The following is a 13,931-nucleotide window of genomic DNA, read 5'->3' as shown; positions in this document are numbered from 1 at the left end:
ATGGGAGTTTATCTCAGCTCCCCCAAAACTGATAAGTCCTCAGAAGATGGGGAGAATAATAAGCTAAGATATGGCGTGTCATCAATGCAAGGTTGGCGTTCGACCATGGAAGATGCAGTGAGTATTGAAGAGAAACCTTCTTATTTGACTCAGTTTGGTAGAGGATTGTTCTGTTGTGTCAAAATTTTGTTCCGTGAATCATGCTAACTTACATGATATATGCAGCATGCAGCATATCTGGATTTGGACTTGTCTACTTCTTTCTTTGGTGTTTATGACGGTCATGGAGGTCAGTTTAAAGATCTTTCATTCTAAATAATATCATGAGTTTTCCATGAAATAAGAATATATTTCTGCAAATGCATTTTGAATTAGAATACTATGTCATGAGAAAGTCAAATGCCTGTCTGTCATGATATCATCAATATTTTCTTAAAATGCATTAATATATTCTTGGCATGCATTTTTCCATTTTGAGGACCCTTTCAAGTGGTGTAATTATGCCTAAAAAGCATGAGAAATGGTCAAGTAAGGCTAAATGCAGAAATTTGCTTTACCCACCTTTATGTTTGTAATTTCCCTTTTTTTGCCAGAGATTTCTATTTCCCAACTTTGGTAGACCAGGCTATGAATAGTAGTGTCTTTGAGCCCATGTGCTGTTGTCAACCTAGTTCGTTAACTTTGCAGGTAAGGCCGTGTCAAAGTTCTGTGCCAAATATCTTCACCAACAAGTTCTGAAGCATGAAGATTATGCAACGGGAGATTTGGGCGCAGCTTTACAGAAAACTTTTCTCAGGTTATTCTAATTTGGTTTCGATTCTTTTCTTCTTCTTTTTTTCATTCGAGCAGAAGCATAAATGGTTTCATAGGCCTGCCAGAAGGATTGGAAACTGATGTGATAGTGTCTTTGACCAGTAAGTTACTAGGAAATCTGAAATGGCCTGCTGTTTCTAAAGTCACTGCCATTGCGATGCAAAGTTTTGTTTGCTCGTTTGTCAAGGCTGAATGTGTTCTAATTCAAAGTTTGAAGTTTAGATTGTACATTTGAGAGAGTTCTGATTGCATTTGACCGAATGTTATTGATTTCAATTCTGGAGAAAGTGAAGAGGGCATTGAACTTAGTTAATTAATCTAACTTGCTTTACATTGTTGATGCAGAATGGATGAGATGATGCGTGGACAAAGGGGTTGGAGAGAGCTAGCCGTACTAGGAGATAAAATAGACAAGTTTTCTGGTATGATAGAAGGTTTTATATGGTCTCCAAGGAGTGGTGAATCCAATAACCATTTTGGTGATTGGAAATCCGAAGAGGTTGGTTTACCCCGAAGCAGCTTTTTGTGCATTCCTGTGCGACTCTTAACTCACACACATACATATCCCTTTGTCTTATACATTTCTTGCAACTTCGTTTAACCTACAGGCTACAAACTGATTTCCTTGAAAAACAAGTTTTCCCATCATATTCATAGATGCCATGCTTACCAAACAAAAACTAATGTGGTTTTGAATCCGATTTTTCTTTCTTCTTTTTTATATGGAAACGTTATGGGAAGTTAAAAGTGAAAGAAAATTGTCATATCGTTATGTCCAGTAACCAAAGTAGGCCATTCATCTTTATCCAATTACTAAAAGTGACAGAAAAGTAACAAATTTCTTTATGTTGCAAACTCAGGGTCCTCATTCTGATTTTAATGGGCCAACTTCTGGAAGCACGGCATGTGTTGCAATGATAAAAAACAAGCAGCTTGTTGTTGCAAATGCTGGTGATTCTCGTTGTGTTATTTCCAGGAAGGGCCAGGTAATCATTCTGCATCAACTACTCTTTCAAAAACTCAGTATAAACAGGCATATAATTTGTCATGTTTCATATACTTGCTATGGTACAGGCATATAATTTGTCGAAAGATCACAAGCCTGAGCTTGAAGTTGAGAGAGATAGGATAATGAAGGCAGGTGGCTATATACAAGTTGGGCATGTCAATGGATGTTTGAACCTCGCAAGGGCTATCGGTACTTGAATTTAGTTTACCTTAGAGAAGAAATTTCATGTTTGAGTTTATATTTAACGAGTGACATTCTAAATGAGGTTACTTTGTGTTACAGGAGACTCAGAGTTCAAGCAGAACAAAAATATGCCTGCTGAAAAGCAGATAGTGACAGCCTATCCCGACATAACCTCTGTATGTAGTTGGATTATTAGAGCTATTAAATGTTATCATTTCCTTGTTAGTATCTTCATTTTGTTTATTCTTGGAATGGAACAGGTTGAGCTTTGTGATGATGATGAGTTTCTTGTAATAGCTTGTGATGGTATTTGGTAAGTCATTTTCCCTTTGAATCCTATATTTGTAAAACATTCTGATCTCTGATCGAGGGTTTCCATCATATGACACGCATAGGGATTGTATGTCAAGCCAGCAACTAGTGGACTATGTACGTGATCAGTTGAACTCCGTAAGTCCCCTTCGCTTTCTAGTAGTGTTACTCATTACTCCCTCCGTTCATGAATAATTGTCACAAACTTCCTTTTATATTGTCCATAAATAATTGTCATTTCTTAATCCTAATAAAATCCCAACTCATGTCATTTAAAAGTGGACAATAGGGGTAGTATATTTTCGAAGTAAGGAAATATGACCAATCAGTCTCTGTCTTTCTCTGTGCGTGTGCTTGCAGGAAAGTAAACTATCAGTGATTTGTGAGAGAGTCTTTGACAGATGTCTTGCCCCAATAGCAGGTGGCGAGGGATGCGATAACATGACGATGATCTTAATTCAGTTTAAAAAACCTAAGGATTCATCAACTAACCACCAGCCTTCTCATGATGATCAACAAACTTGTACAAAGACATCTACTACTGAATCTCAACAGGATTAGCTCAGCATGCTTTGCTTGTACATCCGTATGTGCACTTTTTTTTTGGCAAACCATGCTCGCTAAGGCTCCCTGCTCGGGATATGGGAAGGAGGATGTTTCCGTAACTCGAACCGTGTGTATTGAAAAGCAAGAAAGTACAATGCACTGTGTCTTGCTTTAGTTTTATTCCATATACTCAAAAATATAAGCGTGGAAGATTCATACCAGACCTAACTTGTCAAGAAAGCTTCTTTTCCTCCTCCTTAATCTTCACCATTCTTGTTTTTTTTCTTTTTCTTTTCTGTATGAACCTTGTAATTTTTTGTAAGCTAAATGACTTGTCTATTTCCTTACAACCATCATCAAATTTGATACTTGAACCAATCATAGTCGGGATATTGACATTTTTCCTACCTCAAACTCTATTTTTTTAATAAGTTGTTATTTAAAAAAAATTGCTAACGAAATCATACTCGTCTATTAGGATTGCTAACAAAATCATCATTTCCGTCAAAAAATGCACATGAGGCAGCCTTCTTTCGTTAAGTGTGCACTGTCATTGTCAAATAAGCACGCTACCTCATCCGATGACTACGCAAAAATGACACGTCAGCATCCTCAACCTTCATAAAAAAAGTCAAGATTCCGATGACTATCGAGGTCGTCCGGCCTCCACTTTTGGTGGAGCCGCCGTCGGTAGTCGCCAGATTCCAGAAACTTTAACATGGTCGGACTTGTTTCAACGAAAAAAATATCTTGATGGTGTCGGATTTTTCAAATTTCTTACCGTTTGGTGTAGATTTAAGTTTGAAGCTTATAATTCAACGCTACAAAGTAAAGTTGTAGATGCGATATGATTGATGCGTCATTAATTATATAAGCGTAGATTCCAGTGGGATTACGACGTACACAACGACTTTTATTAGAATTTTTATTTTTTTACACTAGATATAAAATTAGTGACGAGATTAAATAATCTCACATACATATATATGTACTCCTTCCGTATTGATTTAGAAAACGTTGACTTTTATTAGAATTTTTATTTTTTACACTAGATATAAAATTAGTGACGAGATTAAATAATCTCACATATATATGTACTCCTTCCGTATTGATTTAGAAAACGTTTTGACTTGTTTTGACACTGTTTTCAGGGTAAAATTTATCCTCATTTTATTGTTTTATTTTCTCTATTTTTATTTAAATAATATATTTTCATTTTTTTTTTAATAGAAAGAAAGAAAAAAATATATATAAAAAATTTACATTAAAATTTTAAAAATATTATTTATTTAAAAATAAAAAAAATCTCCAAAACCTTCGTAAGAAAATATATATATATATAAACGCCACCTTAAAAAAAAATTATGCATAAAACGTCGTCAGTTCTCAAAACAACACAAATTTCAATTCCCAAATGAATGAGACTCTCTCTGTACGTGGATCCATTCATCTTTGTTTTTGCTAACAAAAAATATCCCCACCATATTAAATATATATAATATAATTTCGATTAAAACAATAAATTTTTTTGAATTCGAAAAATATTTTAAATCGATAAATTAAAATCTCATCAAAATAATAATTTTTTTTAATTCCGACAATATTAATTTAAAGAGATTCAATTGTATTTAAAATCTGAATTTTATAGGATAAATATATAAAAAAAAAGTTTAAAAAGTAACTTAGTAACTTTACTACTATCTAGCAAAAATAGTTATAATTTTTCAATAATATATACTTTCTCTATCTCAAATTAGATGTTAATATAAGCATAAGTTTTTGTCTTAAATTAGATGTAAAATTTGATAAATTTAAGAAACATAAATTATATTTTTCAGTTATATTCTCACCACTTCATCGTCTTTATCTTCATGTCCTACATGCACTCTCTCTCACCATCTCCACCTACATATTTTTTCATACGAATTTTTTAATTTATATTTATGTTGAAAAATAAACTTAAAAAATATAAAATTAATTATAGAAAGGAGAAAGTATATATTTTTTTAAAAAGGTAACTTTTACTCTCTCGATCACCATTACAAAATTACTGTCAGTCGATATTGTGATTGGTAATTCGAACCAAAAAAAAAACAATATGTCAATGTCATGTTGATTAAACAACAACGATTTTTTCAAGTGGATGTACGTACACCACTTGTTTAATTTTCTACATATACAATATTTCCAATCTCAATCATTCATGTCTACTTGGAGATTTCAAAGTCAAGACTGATACACTATTATTATCTGGTTTATTTCGGGATATTTACATTAATACAATCGATAGTATACTTTCCAAACGTAAATGACATATACGAAATACTTGAGCCAATACAATTAATCGAAAACTACCGATAATTAGACAAACACATATCCAAAGACTAACCGCGAAGTTAAACAACCTATTATCATCTCCTATAAAACAAGACCCTTGTGATATCCCAATTGCTAAAAAGTAATCTTGCAAGTAATTATTACTACTATGCATGAAAGTTTAAAACTTTAACATTCCCTTTAAAATGTTTCTTCTTCAAGAAAAAAAAAAACACTTTATTTCTCGATTTACTTGTGACTCAAACAGACAGACAACCAAAGTAAAAACAAACTGAACTGAACAACATCGTCATCACGGTTCGGCCTAATCTATTCTAAGCCGTTAGATATATATGTTGTCCCACCTATTTAAGTACAACAGATATTTGAGACCGAACTATACTTTTGGTCCCTTTTTAACTAATTTTGATCTCTTCCACCACTCTTCTTCTTTAAATGTCTAAAAGGCCCTCATGGCCTCATCTTTGTTCCGTTAGGATCTAATCAGGGGAAAAGTGCATAACATCGTTAAGTATCTTGACGTGAAATAACATCAGATATATTGACGACGTTAATGATGTTTACCCGATTGAATGTTAGCTATGAAACGTAAGGTCCTTTCCGATATTAAAAAAAGTTAAAGGGTAAAGAGGATCAAAGTTTATGATATAAAGGGCCTAAAGTTAAATCCAGTAAATGCATGCTGATTGCAGACACGTGCAATTTGTGTAAAAAGTAAAACTACCTAAAATACTACTAGATCTTATCCACACTACTGAGTACTGGCTGACGCAAAAGGAAGTTTAGAGGACCGAAAAGAAGATAACTCGTTTTGGATATTGTATGAATTACGTAATTATCCTCTTTTTTATTTCCAGAAAAAAATCTAGTAGTAGAAGTTAACAACCTTTGTCTAAGAAGTAGTCAAACATTTGTTTTTTTACGGGAATTTATCTAGTGAGAAAGATTCATTGCATTGTTTTTAATGCATAAATAATGAGAAATTTAGAAAAAAATTTAAAATAAAAAATCTGAAATTATTTTACTTTTTTTATTTATGTTGCCATTTTTTTATGAAATTGATTATTTTTTCGTGAAAATTATACGAAAGATGTGATAATTAATTAAGAATAGAGGTGGTATATGGAATCCGGAATAAACTAATATCTTTTATTTTATAATATTTGATGTTTTGATTAAAATGATATTATATAATTAATTAGATATAATGAATGGTATATTTTTATGAAAAAAATATTTTTTAAATTATATTTAAATTAAAATATTTTTTAATTATTCTATTTTATAATGTTTTATTCGGAAAAAATTTAAAAAATATTTTTTTCACATAAATATTTTAATATATTTTATTAGTTAGGTGATGCAATTTTAACTAATCGTTGTGAAACAGAAGTAGTAATTCGGTAATTCCAACTTAAATCTATTTAATTAAAAAAAAAAGGCATTGACACGTCAGCTAACAAAACCGGAACAGGTTTTAACTGAAAGCTTTCTCTTCTTTTGGATAAGGACCGTTATACTTTATTTTATCTCTTTCCTTACCACCTCACATTAACAAATCCAATTTAATTATTAAATTATCTTCTCTATAAATAAAATCAAACCAACTCATTTTTCGAATCAGTATTATTATTCAACAACTATACGTATAAATAATATATATCTTCAAAACCCAAATTCTATTCTAAACCCAGAAAAATTTCATTGATTGATAATTAAGAAAAATGGCTTGTGCTGCTGTTGCTGGTGTAATTGGAGGAAATGGGTCGGCTTGGATTTCATCGAATAACAAAACTAAGAAGAGAAATCATAAAACGGGTCGGGTCATTAAAGTTTCTTGTTCATATTCTTCTTCTTCAGTTATGGATCCATATAAGACTTTAATGATTCAACATGATGCTTCTGAATCTGATGTCAAGAAAGCTTTCAGGCGTCTCGCATTACAGGTAGTTAATTAATTAATTAATTAATTCAAGTACCTAAGAATTTCTCAAAAATAAATTAATTAATTTCTGGGTTTTTTTTTTTCAGTATCATCCTGATGTATGTAGAGGAGGCAATTGCGGGGTGCAATTTAATCAGATTAATGAAGCCTATGATGTATGTAGCCACGTCATTAATGAGCTGGCATGTTTTGCTGATTAGATTTTTTTTATTTGCCACGTTTGTAATAACTTGTTAATGGTTATTTAAACAGATAGTGATGAGTAAATTGAGAGAAGAACCAGAAGAATCAACCGAGTATCAATCATATGGACCGTCCGATCAAGGGATCGACGAACCATTATGGGGAATGGACGATCCTGATTGGGACATGTGGGAAGAATGGATGGGATGGGAAGGAGCTGGTATCCGTGACTATACATCTCATATTAATCCTTATGTATGAAGAAGAAAATTAATTAATATGTAAATTATTAGGATTTGATTAGAATAATCAAATCCAATCATGTATATGTTTGATAATGACCCACAAACTAAAATCACCAAAATAGAATATTGGTTGATTTTGTATATAGTGATTGTGGTGGTGGGTCTTACTCTTAAAGTCATTATCCTCTTGTACATATTTGTAGTGGAGATTAATGGCTTTTGGAGCTCATAAATATACATATAAAGAAAGGCATTGTAATTATTTGTATGGGTCCACTCCAATTCAAATGCCATTTAGAATATGATATCCTCTGAATGAACATAGTATCATTTGATATTCAGACCATGATCCGTTTTGGTCAATATACATTCAAAATATGTATTTTTTATTATGATCGGCAGAAAAATACACTACATATTTTAAGGATATCTGTAGCAACGACGCATGTTTCGGACACAAAAATGAATATAGCAATTGTGAACGGAAAACTGTTATGATTGGAATAAGAAGAAATGGTTGGAGAATAAGCTGCCAGCTCATTTTATCTGAACTATTTTTCAACTTGATTTACAACGTACGAGGAAGAGATGAATAGTAACAATGATTAATCTCTTTACTAGTAAAGGAAGATGTTCCATTGTAGTTCACAGTGGCATGAGTCTTTTATACTTGAAGAACCATACAAATGATGAAAATATGATGAGCCCACTTACTCCAGTTATAGCAAGCACCCAATTAAAGGCACCAGCATCGTCAAACATTGATATCGGAAAATTCATACCGAAAATCCCAGCTACCACTCCAAAAATGGCGACGACAAATGTTGCCGTCGTCAGTAGCAGCTCAAATTGGATAAGCTGATTTCGTACATTGTCCTACAAGAAAGATTAGCTATTATTAGAATCAAAATCATTATAAGTTGGTCTGTTAAAAGGAAAAAAGCAAAAAAAGGAACAAACTAATACCAGTTGAATGTTGATGAAATCCTCTGTATCATCAATGTACTCTTTCAACTGGAGCAAAGGGAAGAGAGCAGAGTGATTAAATTTTCTAAAACTATACAACAGGAAAAATCAAGGTTAAATTGATCGATATTTGTACCGAGGTCAATTTGTTTAGAGTGCTATCAATGACGACGAAATATGCTTCTAGCAACATCTCCAGCTCTTCTATGCTCTCTGTGCCAGTTTCAGAGCTCCTAACACTGTCGTGCCGACTCCTCGCAATGCTCAAGCTTTTCTCGAGCTTTCGGGACTCAGGAGGGGAAGAAACAGGAGAGACCGGAGCAGAAAAAGATTGTGGATCGTTCGGCCTGAATCCCACTACAGATTGTTCACCGTACATTGCTGATTCCATTCGACTTTTCTTTTCAGTGAGATACATTTCAGCCATATCTCCATCATCATCCATGAGCTGCTCGATCTCATCTCTGACCTAAAAGATGTAGACTTGTGTCAAATTAGGAGTGGGGGAAGAAAAAAAGGTTAACGCAAGGGTCAATATTTCCTTGAAGAAACAACGAAAACAAAATTGTAGTTTGCTATACCTTCTGAACTCTTCGAGTCAATGCGACAAGTCTACTTTTCAGTCTACGCACTCGTTCCAAGTTCAGTGTGCTAATCTTAGAAGTGAGCTCATCTAACAATGGGTATGCTTCGATTTCTAATTCTGCTGCCTTTATAAAAGTGTCAAAGTACAGAGTTACATGCCCGAATAGTTAGATGAAGAACACCAAAAGCATGAGTGTGAAGGAGAAAAACATGTTTCAGACAATATTTAACTGGCTTATGACAATGCAGCAAATATCATTTTATGAACTTTTAACATGTTATTTTCTCTTGGACGCACCTGAGAATCAAGAAATGTACAGGCAGCTTCTAAAGCAACTTCAAGAGCCCTAAATTCAAAGGGCAAATAATCGGGGGACTGGCTCCCACCAAACAAGAGGTCCATGTTCCGACTTCCTCTTTGGCTATTATTATACTCGTGAGTTCCCTCCGGTTGCCAAACCTCGCCAGCCGGAGGTGTCATTAGCCGTCGCTGTAACTCCACCACATACTGTAAGACATAGCTATCCAGAGAATTCAGGAGCAGGACTTCATCAGCTGTGATTATGCACCGAATTTGCTCTAAATTTACGACAATAGCTTTCTCTCTACCGAGTATTGTTGAAGGGTAAACAAATAGAGGATCAAGAAGGCGCAAGTCACGGGCAGGGAGATCACAACGGCGCATCATGGTGAATTTGTCAACCTCGATGACTTGAGAATTGCCAGAGGAATCAACACGAATCCATGACCGAAGGCCCTGCCCACGTTTCTTCAGCCCTAAAACATCTACTCCGTGAAAGGGTTGGCGCGCAGAAGCTGCTGATGGCCTAAGGCCCGCTTCTCTAAGATTAATAGCTGATGCTGGCCTTGGTGGGAGCAACCGTTCTTTGAGGTCCGCCATTTACAACAAACTCTAACAAATAAAAAAGAAAAAATGTAAATCAAAGTGAAGCAATGCAAAGAAAGATTTTTGATCTGACAAAACGAAGTAAGAAAGGAAAATGAGATTCATTAGTTCAACGATTGGATGAAAATCAAATAGCATCATGCTTGCGCGAATAATATACCTCACAACAAGTTCAGAAGCTGAAAACAAACTCTATGCACTTTCTTCTAAAACATACTACTAATACAAGAACATGCAATTAAAATTTCGATTTTCAGTACTTGAAACTCACTGGTCAATCATACGATGAGTTAAAATCATGCCCACCACCAAATAGGAAAAACCCAGAAAAAAAAAATTCCAAACTGACTTAGTTACAAGTGATTTGGAGCAGAATCTCAAATTGCAAGCATCGCAACAACAACTGAGTTGATTTATACTCTTCTACAGTCACATGATCGTAAGTGATTGAATGAATTAAATATAAATCAAATCTAAGAACTCACCTAAATTGACTGATTCGCCGCCCAGAGACATAAATCGTGGAATTACTGGGAATTTGCAGAAACCCCACAATTCAGAATCGAAATGGGTACCGAAAACTGAAGAAAAGTAAGGATTTTTAGTTGTAGATTTCTCGAGATTGTACGGACTGCTGCAGAAGAATTTTTGTTTTCTTGTTAATGAATCAAATCAAATCATTATTTCTTTTTTTAATTATTGGGGGAGACACAGATCATTTTTTAATGGCCTTGAGAGCGTGTGTGCAAGGTGATTGGAAGTTAAGATCCAAAACTTACTTGGAGCTTGGAGAAAACGTGTGTTATTTTCTACCAATTAAATAAATTAAATAATTACACGTGTATTTATTTAATTTAACTACTTAAAAGAAAAGAAAAAACAGTGAGAAATTTATGGTGATCTGATCTGGTAATTATCACTCCAAAGATGATTTATTTAGAGTGTGTTTGGAAAGCCATCTCGAAATGAAAAATTTGTGTAATTTCGTGTAATTATAAGGTAATTATATGGTTTGACGCGTTTGGACAACAGTATAATTATTCGAAACTATGTAATTACGTATAATTCGAAGTGTATAATTACATAATTTTAATTTCGACCTCTCCATAAGAATTGGAATAATTACACATTAAAATTATGTAATTTTTTTTCTTATTATATTATTTATATTTTATAATCTAATATTATAAATATCAACTGTAAAACTAAATATAATATTTGTAATTACAATATTAACCAAACAACATAAAATAATTAATTCATACATAATTATGCGGACATATAATTATACCATAATAATTACACAGTCATATAATTACACGGTTACTTTCAAACAGTCTGTAGGTACCACACTAATTTTGTTATGAAAAAATTATTCTTTCTTTTTCTCGTTTCATCGACTCAGACTCACGTCGTCTCGATTGCTAGAATTCTATCATAACTGAACAAAGAAGTACATACACGGAGTTCTTACAAAAGAAAGAACGAATTCAAGGAATGTTGTTCAAATTGTTTGATTATTATTTTCTGTTTAGAAGAAAAAGAACTTGAGGGCCAAGGTAGGTTACTTGCTATAATTGAACATTGAGTTTACTTCCACTTCAAAACAAACTCGGACCTACCACGCAATTACAAATGATTTGGAGATTTTAACACCTTTTCTTCTCAAAAAAGAAACAAACAACAAAGAGTCGAGCTTTGCATGGTTGTAGATATTAGGTAATGTTCCCATGCAACAAAATCATTTGGCAGGTGCGGAGCTTGCAGAGAGTCGAGCACTTCGAGCCTTATCAGCTTTTTCCAAGTAGTCTTGATGCGATCGGTGCTTTGTTCCTGAAATTTCAATCAATCCACCATATTATTAGACTGCTTTCAACTAAAACCTCAGCTGACAATGTTAAGTATATAATTGCACGGCAAGCAACCACAATGACTCTACCAGAGATGCAACATACAAAATCCCATGGTCCTCAGTAATTATTTTTAGAGAGAGCCCGCCATACACTTCAATTGAACACGACAAAACCCAGGGTATTTTGATATTTTGCACAAGAAAACTGTGTAAGAGCACAATTCTGGAGTCATTTATAATCAAAAACTTCAGACTGATCATGACAAAGATTCCTGTCAGTCCAAGAGCAAAGGAGTCATGGCATCCGGCATTAATTTTGGAGATGATAGAGAAAGGCATGCTCCAGAAAGAGTGTTCAGAAATCAAATACTCCGAGCAAATGATAACTCAACGCACAAAAAACTTTTCTATACTAGCAAAAAAAACCAAGTCTGTGGTTATTAACGTGTTGTGAATGATAAAAAGTCCTAACTAAGAACTCTACCATTCAAATATAATCTCTTTTTTCTATATACCGATGAATGCTACTTTCATGTAATAACTTAGTTCAACTTGACGCCAAAGCCATAAACACACAAATTGTGGAAAAGAAATTCAGAACTTGTGAGCCTGCGTCTATGTTTATGGGATGAATGAAGTTGGCTTAAACAAGGTCTCACGTGAAAACAAGGCTATGTGCCTTACTCAACAAACTTCCACAAAGGTTTTCATACTCAAAACCTAATACTCATGAAGCTAAGTGTTAAAATTAAGCTCACGATTCCAAACATGGTCTTGTAAGCATAGCCAGGGCTGCACAAACAAATGGGCGCCCTATCAATCTTCATAATAACTCATGGGAACGACTCAGACTCTATAAGCCACATCATAAGGAAACCTTCCAATCTAATTCATTCATTCATACCACTGAAGCCCACATGGGCATCAACAAATTTATCATGAAAACCAGAATTGAAAGCAATTTAACCTTCCCCATATCATTTTTCCCAAAACCAAATACAAATTACACAGCTAAATCAATACGAACAACAATCAAAACAACCAAAATTTTCAGCAGGAACAAAAAAAAATTAAAGGGGAGAGAGAGATCACCTCTGCTCATGAAGTACCAAGGGGCACCAAAAATCACACTAATAATAGCTATGCCAGCAAACACATGCTTCTTGTCACCACTGTACATGAAATGCTCCATCTTTGACCTAAAACCTCCTCCCATCTTGTTAGCTCCATTGCTGCTATTCGCTTCGTTTCCCATCGATTCTTTACTCTCTTTGTTTGGAAATTGATCGATTCGAAGTCCGAACTATGCTTAAACCCCTCTTTTCTGATTGAGAAGTGATATCTGAATCGGGCCGAGAACATGTCTTCCGTCCCAATTAATTAGGCCCAAGTAAATTCATAAGTTTGAGGGTCAAATGGTTTATAAAATAAAAGTTTAGGGACTATAATTCTTGAGCTTGTAGATTGCCCATTGACATTGTTGACCATCGTTTGTCTTGTGTTGTGTGTATGTTATTAAATGGGCTTTTGAGTGGGCCTATGTTTAGCTAGGCTAAAGCCCAACACTTTCGTATGAGGAAAATGAAATTAGACGTGGCAGAACAGAATAGAGAGTGGAATGATGACGAGGCACGTTGAATTTGGCGCATAGATAGTGATTTTGCACTAAAAATGCTTTTTTTTCCCCTTAAAGCAGAAGCACCGAGTAAAAGAGAGAGCTAAATAACCAGGAAAAAAAATATTATTTAAAAAAAAAATTAATTAAAGAGATATGTTTTTTGTTCGCAACTCATAATATATGCTCCTAATTAAAAAACATAATGATGTTAAATAATTTATTGACATCATTGCATTTGACTGTGGATCATGAAAAGAACTTTTATATCTTTGTCAACATGTGTAATTTTAAATTCATAAACTAACTAGTGATTTAAGACTTAATATAATGTCAAGATAGGTAAAGCCAATTCTTTGTTTTAGGGGATTTTAATCATATGATACAAATTTTAAAGCAGTTAAACTGGTTGATTGATTGCTGTAATCACTAG

At 33.8% G+C, this 13,931-nt stretch overlaps 4 protein-coding genes across 5 annotated transcripts; 2 read left to right on the top strand and 2 right to left on the bottom strand.

Moving 5' to 3' along the window:
- Positions 1-2,322, top strand: LOC139883147 (probable protein phosphatase 2C 60). Its single transcript, XM_071867362.1, has 8 exons — positions 1-117; positions 226-289; positions 688-796; positions 1,159-1,312; positions 1,674-1,799; positions 1,888-2,011; positions 2,105-2,181; positions 2,266-2,322. The coding sequence occupies exons 1-8, from the start codon at positions 1-3 to the stop codon at positions 2,320-2,322; spliced, it is 828 nt and encodes a 275-aa protein (XP_071723463.1).
- Positions 2,323-6,924: 4,602 nt separating this feature from the next.
- LOC139883149 (chaperone protein dnaJ 8, chloroplastic-like) lies at positions 6,925-7,589 on the top strand. Its single transcript, XM_071867364.1, has 3 exons — positions 6,925-7,146; positions 7,232-7,300; positions 7,398-7,589. The coding sequence occupies exons 1-3, from the start codon at positions 6,925-6,927 to the stop codon at positions 7,587-7,589; spliced, it is 483 nt and encodes a 160-aa protein (XP_071723465.1).
- Positions 7,590-8,218: 629 nt separating this feature from the next.
- LOC139883145 (magnesium transporter MRS2-1-like) lies at positions 8,219-10,025 on the bottom strand. 2 transcript variants are annotated; one of them, XM_071867359.1, is made up of 6 exons: positions 9,981-10,025; positions 9,423-9,893; positions 9,121-9,249; positions 8,676-9,008; positions 8,540-8,587; positions 8,219-8,449 (listed from the first exon to the last, which is right to left on the bottom strand). In XM_071867359.1, the coding sequence occupies exons 1-6, from the start codon at positions 10,023-10,025 to the stop codon at positions 8,219-8,221; spliced, it is 1,257 nt and encodes a 418-aa protein (XP_071723460.1). The 2 variants fall into 2 exon arrangements, with proteins under 2 accessions (XP_071723460.1, XP_071723459.1); XM_071867358.1 differs by having other exon boundaries at positions 9,423-10,025.
- A 1,747-nt stretch (positions 10,026-11,772) lies between these two features.
- Positions 11,773-13,138, bottom strand: LOC139883138 (uncharacterized). Its single transcript, XM_071867350.1, has 2 exons — positions 12,976-13,138; positions 11,773-11,864 (listed from the first exon to the last, which is right to left on the bottom strand). The coding sequence occupies exons 1-2, from the start codon at positions 13,136-13,138 to the stop codon at positions 11,773-11,775; spliced, it is 255 nt and encodes an 84-aa protein (XP_071723451.1).
- Between the last annotated feature and the right edge of the window lie 793 nt (positions 13,139-13,931).

This window comes from Rutidosis leptorrhynchoides, unplaced genomic scaffold (assembly GCF_046630445.1).
Source record: "Rutidosis leptorrhynchoides isolate AG116_Rl617_1_P2 unplaced genomic scaffold, CSIRO_AGI_Rlap_v1 contig360, whole genome shotgun sequence".
NCBI lineage: Eukaryota > Viridiplantae > Streptophyta > Magnoliopsida > Asterales > Asteraceae > Rutidosis > Rutidosis leptorrhynchoides.
Note: the sequence above shows the minus strand (reverse complement) of the source record. Positions and strands in the feature narration are given on the sequence as shown.

Excerpts from the sequence above, each read along its gene's own strand:
- LOC139883138 (XM_071867350.1), bottom strand. The coding sequence starts at position 13,138 with ATGGGAAACGAAGCGAATAGCAGCAATGGAGCTAACAAGATGGGAGGA. Across the intron at positions 11,865-12,975 it reads TTGGTACTTCATGAGCAGAG|GAACAAAGCACCGATCGCAT; the intron begins GTGATCTCTCTC and ends TTGAAATTTCAG.
- LOC139883147 (XM_071867362.1), top strand. The coding sequence starts at position 1 with ATGGGAGTTTATCTCAGCTCCCCCAAAACTGATAAGTCCTCAGAAGAT. Across the intron at positions 118-225 it reads GTTCGACCATGGAAGATGCA|CATGCAGCATATCTGGATTT; the intron begins GTGAGTATTGAA and ends TGATATATGCAG. Across the intron at positions 1,313-1,673 it reads GTGATTGGAAATCCGAAGAG|GGTCCTCATTCTGATTTTAA; the intron begins GTTGGTTTACCC and ends TTGCAAACTCAG.
- LOC139883145 (XM_071867358.1), bottom strand. The coding sequence starts at position 10,025 with ATGGCGGACCTCAAAGAACGGTTGCTCCCACCAAGGCCAGCATCAGCT. Across the intron at positions 8,588-8,675 it reads CTCTAAACAAATTGACCTCG|TTGAAAGAGTACATTGATGA; the intron begins GTACAAATATCG and ends CCTTTGCTCCAG. Across the intron at positions 8,450-8,539 it reads ATTTCATCAACATTCAACTG|GACAATGTACGAAATCAGCT; the intron begins GTATTAGTTTGT and ends TCTTTCTTGTAG.
- LOC139883149 (XM_071867364.1), top strand. The coding sequence starts at position 6,925 with ATGGCTTGTGCTGCTGTTGCTGGTGTAATTGGAGGAAATGGGTCGGCT. Across the intron at positions 7,147-7,231 it reads TCAGGCGTCTCGCATTACAG|TATCATCCTGATGTATGTAG; the intron begins GTAGTTAATTAA and ends TTTTTTTTTCAG. Across the intron at positions 7,301-7,397 it reads AGATTAATGAAGCCTATGAT|ATAGTGATGAGTAAATTGAG; the intron begins GTATGTAGCCAC and ends TTATTTAAACAG.